This window comes from Trichomycterus rosablanca, chromosome 22 (genome assembly GCF_030014385.1).
Source record: "Trichomycterus rosablanca isolate fTriRos1 chromosome 22, fTriRos1.hap1, whole genome shotgun sequence".
Taxonomy (NCBI): domain Eukaryota; kingdom Metazoa; phylum Chordata; class Actinopteri; order Siluriformes; family Trichomycteridae; genus Trichomycterus; species Trichomycterus rosablanca.
In genome coordinates, this window is record NC_086009.1 from 15,477,862 (window position 1) to 15,486,179 (window position 8,318).

The 8,318-nt window shown below is 43.7% G+C and overlaps 1 protein-coding gene across 3 annotated transcripts in view; it reads right to left on the bottom strand.

Moving 5' to 3' along the window:
* Nucleotides 1-8,318, bottom strand: part of baiap2a (BAR/IMD domain containing adaptor protein 2a) — an 83,498-nt gene extending 75,180 nt beyond the window's left edge. For all 3 annotated transcript variants that reach the window (XM_063018491.1, XM_063018489.1, XM_063018490.1), the window contains exon 1: nucleotides 8,153-8,318. In XM_063018491.1, the coding sequence (XP_062874561.1) occupies nucleotides 8,153-8,224 (72 nt within the window). In that variant the 5' untranslated portion in view covers nucleotides 8,225-8,318. The remainder of the gene's footprint in view (nucleotides 1-8,152) is intronic.

An 8,318-nucleotide genomic window follows, 5' to 3' on the forward strand; every position in this document is an offset into this window, starting at 1 on the left:
GTATTCACCAGATATTATGTGGGTGGTGGACTATCACTGCTGCCTTGATATTTTTGGTTGGAGCCCTATTTACTTTCCAGTGTGAGCACTGAAATCCCATCATCACTGCCATGTCATTATCATGCTGGTGACATTGCAGTACTTAAAAGAATCCACCAGTCGAATAATATGTGGTCACGTGGGGTCTTAAAGTGATGCCTTCTCATTGATGGATGGGGTAGAGGTAAATGGGGTATATATACTGTATAAGTGCTCGTTGAGTGTCAACCTGTAGGCTCGGGTACACAAAACAAGCCTGCTGATGTCCTCGTCTCTGTCACGGAGGTCTCATTAGTGTCCAGAATTGTGTTGCAACAAGATGGCAAGCTGTGAAACCCAGCAGTGCCTCGCAGGATCGGGACAGCAGACCCAACATCAGAAAACATGGAGGCTGTAAGTCAGAGAACGGAGCTGTAACCACAACGCTGACTGTGACACAGGTGAGGAACCGCAGCTAGGGAGTGCCTTGTTTATGAGTGTGTGTTTGGGTAAGTGCATAACGGAGTATTATTCACACACACACACACCCTGTGTTCAAACATGCCCACGCCCTCGCTGCCAAGGTGTTTTGCGCTGTGTTTTCTCTCCTGTAATCCCTCAGGAGCCTGCGGACCACCTCGGCTGCTATGACGACCGCCTTTAGGTTAGTCTCGCCACCCAGACTGTCTAATAAGTGACCCATCTCTGGGAAGGGTGGAATGGGGTCCATTTAAACGTCTTCAATCCATGCCAGCTTTAAAGACCTGTTTTAGGTTAAGCAAGGTGTCAACAAAAAATGCACTGCAGTTTATAATGCGACTCCTGTGGGGCACCAGTAATCTTCACCCTGTTGTAAGAATAGTGCCAGTTTTCAATCTGGTCATGTGGTTTTCATGCATAACTGCATAAATGATTCCTTACGGAATCCACATATTCGATTTGCCACAGTTTTGATGCCGAATGCCCTTCCTGATGCACCCCTTTATTTAACCCAGGTTTGAAATCGGGACTAAAGATGCGCTGATGTGCCCCCACAATATCTAAATTCACGTACCGCCATGAGGCTTCTGTATTTGTAAGCCCAGCCCAGGATTCAAACCCCAAGAACTTACACAGCGCTGTTCACTAGCAGCATGGCACTCCCTCGAAGGGGGGTTGACATGTGAGCGACGACATTCATGAAACCACGACTTCTTTATCAGTTATCAACAGTTCTGAAGATGGATACTGACGAAGTCTTCACATGACTTGAAGTAGGTATGTGTTAGCCCTCACACGCCCAGTTTTGGCAACAACCAAATTAGGAGTGGAATAAAAGGCTCAGGTATGGTGTCAAAAAGTTTCACTTTTTCAGACACGGTCACACGCAAACCAATCTGACTGGTTGGGCAAGGCGACAGTCATTTACACCGATGAGAAATGAATCCAAGAGAGGAGATATAATTCTGAGCTGTACTATTAGGTGCTACACAGGGCGTTCAGATGGTGCAGACATAAAATCCAAGATCCAAGGTGATAAGATTCAAGTCACTGCGCGGAGAATGAAATGCCAATCACTCAGTATACTAGAAACACTGTTTGGTTAATGGCACAGTTAGATCACGCTAGCCTACTACCGCTGGGATGCAGGGTTCCAGTCTCCAGCTGTGCTATCAACCAGTCAGGAATCTACATACAGCAATAATTGGCTTTCCCTGAGGGAGGGGCATGTTCAAAGCCTTGCACCTGTGTGTGGGGGGGGTTGGGTCACGTGGAGCGATATGGCTGTGTGGGAACCCAACACTGACGATTGATAAGAAGCAGCCACAGATTGGACACGTGTCTAAGGGGGGCGTGTGGTGCTCCTGTTCTCCTTGATCAGATCAGGGCTGGTGTAAGTGGCAGCGGATTCACAATCAGGAATTAGATAATACTATATTGAGAGATAACGTGACAAATAATTGCAGGTACTTAGGTAGAGTACAAGTCACTTATCACAATATCAAACAAAAACAAGCACACACTGAAACCTGCTTTTTGCCATCATTGATTTTGCACCTTTGCTGCATTCTGAACCGGATTCTGCATCCTTTCAAAGTCATGATAATAATGGATTAACGACGGACTGGTGTAAACTAGACGTTAAGTAACATATTGACCAGCTAATGTGCTAAAGACACAACGAGTCCTTTCAAAACAACAAATAAGAATTGCATATTTTCTTCAAAGTGCTTCATATTTACAAGGGAAATGGCAGTGAGAAGCAGTAAAGGAAAAAAAACAAAGCATACAAGATATACAGACTAAGCCTGAAAGCCACAAAGCAGTGAGGAGAGCAAATAAATTCAACCAAGGTCTTGGTGGCACAGCATCAATGGACCTAACATCTCAACCCATGTACCATCCTACCGCACAATACATTAGTACCTCTCAGTAGAGATGTTACACAATCAAACAATCAGAAGTTTTTTTTAAATAAGAGCTGTTCATGTTAAACAGGCTTGAGGAAGTATGGTAGTATAGTGTAGTATAGTATAGTATAGTATAGTATAATACACTGTAGTATAGTTTAGTATAGTAGTATATTGTAGTATAGTAGTAGAATAGTGTAGTATAGTAGTGTAGTATAGAATAGTATACTATAGTATAGTATAGTAGCATAGTATAGTGTAGTAGTATAGTGTAGTATAGTATAGTAGTATAGTTTAGTATAGTAGTAGTATAGTATAGTAGTATAGTACAGTATACTATAGTATAGTATAGTAGCATAGTATAGTAGTATAGTGTAGTATAGTAGCATAGTATAGTATAATATAGTAGAATAGTATAGTATAATAGTGTAGTATAGTATAGTAGTACAGTGTAGTGTAGTATAGAATACTATTGTATAGTAGTATAGTGCAGTATAGTATAGTAGTAGTGTAGTATACTACAGTATAGTAGTATAGTATAGTGCAGTATAGTATAGTAGTATAATAGTATAATGTAGTATAGTGTAGTATACTATAGTATAGTAGTAAAGTGTAGCATAGTATAGTATAGTATACTATAGTATAGTAGTATAGTGTAGTATAGTATAGAGTACAGCAATGTGGCTGTTAAACACTCTTGGGGAAACACACACAGCTCAATGGCTGAACAGTGCTACATAATAGGATTGTCAGTTAGCTACGACAACAAAGTTTGGTGTACAGTTTGGTTAACGGACTAATTAATTTTTATTAATTAGGAATTAATGACGATTGTTAATACAATGTGAAAACCAGCAGAGCCAAAATATTCTGCCACACAGCTACAAGTGAACTACGCTTCATTTAATGCCAAGTTCACACTACACGACTTTTCAAGTCATCAGGTCGCTGTACAGTTCACGCTACACGACTGGATCTCTTGTGATCGGGAGTCTTTCAGGTCGGTGTGTATTTCACACTACACGACTGATCGGCGATAGGGGGTTTTTACACTACACCATCTATCACCAACTGGAATCGTAGGCGAGCTTCTCTGGTCTCCCAAACTACGTTTTGTCACGAAAACAATCTAAAAAAGTCTAAAAATGCACGTCAACAAGTAGCGAGCGATCAAAGTTTGTGCGCTGATGTGCAGCGATAAATCAAGTAGGAAAAAAACAGAGTGGATTTGGCTACATGAACGGCATGGATTGTTCAATAGGGAGTTGGAGGTTAATAAATATTTTTTGCAATGCAACGTTGGTGTTATGTTTTGTAGAGAACGATCAGGTCAGAAATACTTTAAAACTTGTGTGTGTGCCGATGTATTCTGATATAAACTATATTATGCCCTCCTCCCACCTTTTTACACTCCTACCCCGCGTTTCCCCTCACCCCGTATCTTGCGTTCTCATTGGCTGTTCGACATGGCACTCATTGCCAGTCGGCCGACTCATATCCAGATATTTGACATGCTGGATACATTACTCGGCGAGCCGCTCGGATCGAGTCGTTGAGCAGTTCACACATAGCGATCCCGAGCCGGCAAATCTAGCGCCGGCCAGTCGGCGAGCGAAAATCAGGGTACAAATTGTGTAGTGTGAACTAGGCATAAGTGGTTCTGTTACTAAAAAAGACACTTTGTCCAACTGGGAAAGTCCACGCGAATGGTCAATAAAGACGTATGTACACGTTTTAAACTCTGTGACTTTAATACTTTAGTCGACCGACTAAAATCAACGCAATCAATTGAATGGAGATCTTTTGCAGGTCGCAGTGGCTACTTCAAAAGACCAAATACAGACTGGACGTGAATAGATTTGTCCAGACATATATGAAATAAAGAGTTACATTTCTATTTGTTTGTAATATAATAATGCATAGGGATCCAGGGTTCAAATCTCCACCTGTGCTATTAACCAGTCGGGCATCTACATACAGACATAATTGGCTTTCTCTGAGGGAGGGGGATGTTCAAAGCCTTGCGACGGATTGGGAGGTACACAATGCGACTCTGTGTGGGAACCCAACACTAAGTAAAAGTGGCTGCACATTGGACACGTGTCTGAGGGAGGGGTGTGGTGCTCCAGCTCTCCCTGATCAGATCAGGGCTTGTCCAAGTGGCAGCGGATTCACAATCAGGAATTAGATATGACCAGATTGGGAGATAAGGTGGGGAAATCCAGAAACAAGTAAGCCCAGGTACTTGGGTCGAGTACAAGGGAATTACACATTTGAGCCAATGTGCCATGGTAAATGTCATGTGATTAGAAATGTGCACTAGAAATATTGATTGGCTAATGGTGGCATTTTCATCCTTGGCAGAATGTGCTGCTGATTTTCATTCCAAGCCAATTTAACAGACTGGATCTGGTCATTTGGGTAAAATTTTGTTTTTATACACACTATTTGATGGAGTGTGTCTTGAATGGTTAAACCTGTAAGATTACCATACTCTAAAGTTTAATTATTCAGTTAATTCGCTCGTAATATTGATATCAGGACTCGTCTAAAGTGGATCAGTCCACCCTTGGTGAGTCAGGTGTTGTTTCACATTCCCAGCAATGTAAACCCAGATACAGAACACATCCGGCTGGCCTTGAGGCCTTGAGCACTCAGAATAGTTCCTTTGTCCTCGTTTTAGTGTGTTGGACTTTAGGTGCCCTATTTAATAGGCTTACGTATTACAGCAGGGTGGTTTAATCTGTAGAACGGAGCAGGTTTGGGGATTTTTGTTGCTGAAGGTGTAGGGTACAACCGGTACATTCGGTATACCGTCTTTGATTCCTCATACGGTGTGGATTTTTCATATACCGCCATACCGTACTTTTTTTTAAATATATTGTTTATGCATTTTCTCCATTTTTCTCCCCGTTAGCGCGTCCAATTGTCCGATTGCGTCATGCTTCCTCTCCACCAATGCCGATCCCTGCCCTGATTGAGGAGAACGAAGCAAACCCACGTCCCTCCGACACGTGGGCAGCAGCCGTATGCATCTTATCACCTACACTTTGACGAGCGCAGTGCAGCTCAGCGTTGTGTACGGAGAGACACACCCTGAGAGCACTCTTTTCTTCTTTTTCTCTGTGCAGGCGCCATCAATCAGCCAGTCATGGGAGAGAGACCCCATCCGGCTTAGTCCCGCCCATATCTGAACAACAGGCCAATCGTTGGTCATGTGGCCGCTCAGGCTTAGCCGGCAGACAGAGCTGAGATTCGATACGATACGATACGATACGATGTATTCGAGATCCCAGCTCTGGTTCCAGCGTGTGTTTTTACCGCTGCGCCACCTGAGCGGTCCTAACATAGGTCATTTTAACAGCTGTTGGCTTCATAAGGCAGCAGATCATATAATATTGTTCACCGCTAAAAGAGCTATGGAGCGCCGTGCAGATTAAGTAGTCTGCCAGGTAGTATTAGCATAACAGCGTTAACAGATGAGAGAGGTTTCCACAATATGGTGAAAAAAATGAACAAAAACAGATGCAGGATGGCCGGTCAGGTGGCGCAACGGTAAAACACGCTAGCACGCCAGAGATTTCGAACTCGTCGGTTTGAAACTGGGCTGGGCGGCTACATGAACACCGATTGGCTTGTTGTACATACAGGGTGGAAAGCCGAATAGGGATAACTGATGCAATTACGACCTCTGCTGGCCGGTTGATGGCGCCTGCACAGAGACGAGGGATAATTTGATCAGGGTGTGGCTCTTCGTACACAAATCTGGTCCACAAATGAACTCGTCTCATGCTGGTGAAAAGATGCAGTCGGCTAGTGCACACGTGTCGGAGGGGGCGTGTGACAGTCTCGCTCTCCTCAATCAGCAGTGGGGATCAGCATCAGTAGAGAGGAAGCGTAATGCAATCGGGTAATCGGATACGACTAGATTAGGAGGAAAACTGGAGAGAGAGGAAGACCAAATATGCACTGGAAGAACCTGCTAAAGAAATGAGCCATGTCGGCAGTTTAGAACAGACGTGCTCAGTACAGACTGCATTTTTCACCTGCACGAGTCGAGTTCATATATACCGATCAGCACTGTGCACGGAGATCCACACCCTGATCAGCACCATCAATCAGCCAGCAGGGGTCGTAATCGCACCAGTTATGAGCACCCATGATCCGACTTGCCCCTAACCCTATGAACAACCACCAACCGTCGTTCATGCAGACGCCCAGCCCAGCCGGATAAGCAGAGCTGGGATTCGATACGACGTATTCGAAAACCCAGCTCTGGTGTGCTAGCGTATTTTACCGCTGCGCCACCTGAGCGGCGGTTGCTAAACCGACGTTACAAGCAAACTGGAAGCGGAGATATATAAAGTCGTCCACTTTTCTACAACAGACCAGAGGTCAAGTTGTACAGTGGAGTTTGCAAACGTCGTTTTATTCGTTAAAGGCAGAGCTAAGGAGCCGCTCAGGTGGCGCAGAGGTAAACACACACGCTGCAACCAGAGCTGGATTCCGGATACATGGTATCGAATCTCAGCTCTGCCTTACCGGCTCGAGGCCGAGTGCGTACATGAACAACGATTGGCCGGTTGTTCAGTTGGGGGCGGGACAAGGAGCAGGAAGTGGGTCTCTCTCTGTCAGAATGGTGCGGTTACGACCTCTGCCGGCTGATTAGAGGCGCCTGCACAAGAGATGAGGAACGAGTGCTCTTAGGGTGTGCCTCTCCGCACGCAACGCAAGGTGGCGCAACACTCGTCAATGTGTAGGTGTAGGTAAGAGTAACTGTACAATCTTTAAATATTAAATAAACAATAAAATTGTATCTATTGCAACTGTTTCACGATACTTATTCCATCATACTGTATATTGTGTCATTTTGGGGGGCTAAGCAAAGCTTATAGTACTCAAAACCTTCATTATACACATGGTGACATTAGAACTTTTTATATTCTGTGTACTTATGACAGCAGAATCAGCCACAGACATATAAAAGACCGTAAAACCGTCAGAATCTTAGAGAAATACCGCGATACTAATTTTCGGTTATACCGCCCAGCCTCAGAAAAGGGTGTGGGGAGATTTCTGAGGAGAAATGCCTGGAGGCTGAAAGGTGACTAAACCTGTTGCAACACAGCAGCTCTAACTCACCTGTGAAGAAAACACAGCCAAGATACTAAACTTAAGCCAAAGCTTGATGTTTAAACATGTTCAGAGATACTTTAGGGGAGAAAATGGAGGAAAAACAGGAGCGAGTTTGTCTGGTAAACCGAAGCTTATTTTACCTCAGCTTACAGAATGAAGCTGATTCATGGTGCATTCAAGTGCTTTTGAAATTCGACTTAATTGCGAGGTGTTGTCTATAATTGCACCGCTGACTTTATCTTATATATGTGTTACATCTTGTTATTATTTCCATGCGCAAAATGCGATGAATTGCAAAAACGATAGTAAAAGATACTTAAGATGAAGCTCAGACGGATAATTATTTATTTATTAGCAAATTTGGGAAGTTGATGCACTCGTGAGGCAACTTTTAAGTAGAAAACTCAAACGTATAATAATTTCGACAGCGCATGAAGGCAACACAGCTACACACACACGCCACACAAGGTACAAAATCCATTCGAGCAATTTACCGTGCAAAGCAAACTAACGGCGCACTTTCAACCATTTCAATTCGTTCAAAATATCACTCCTTAATTACAGCAATTAGCAAAGTCTTATTAAGTCAGTATTAAATTCTATTTTACCTTGTAGACATTCTCCGTAACGCGGTGGACCTCGTCGGTGCGAGACATGCTGCTATCTTCAGTCCAAACCATAAACCTGCTCTTGTGAGAAAACGCGTCTCCTAATCCGACTGTTTCTCCCAGATAAACTGTATTTATGTCTCAGGAGTGAGCGTGTGTGTTTGCG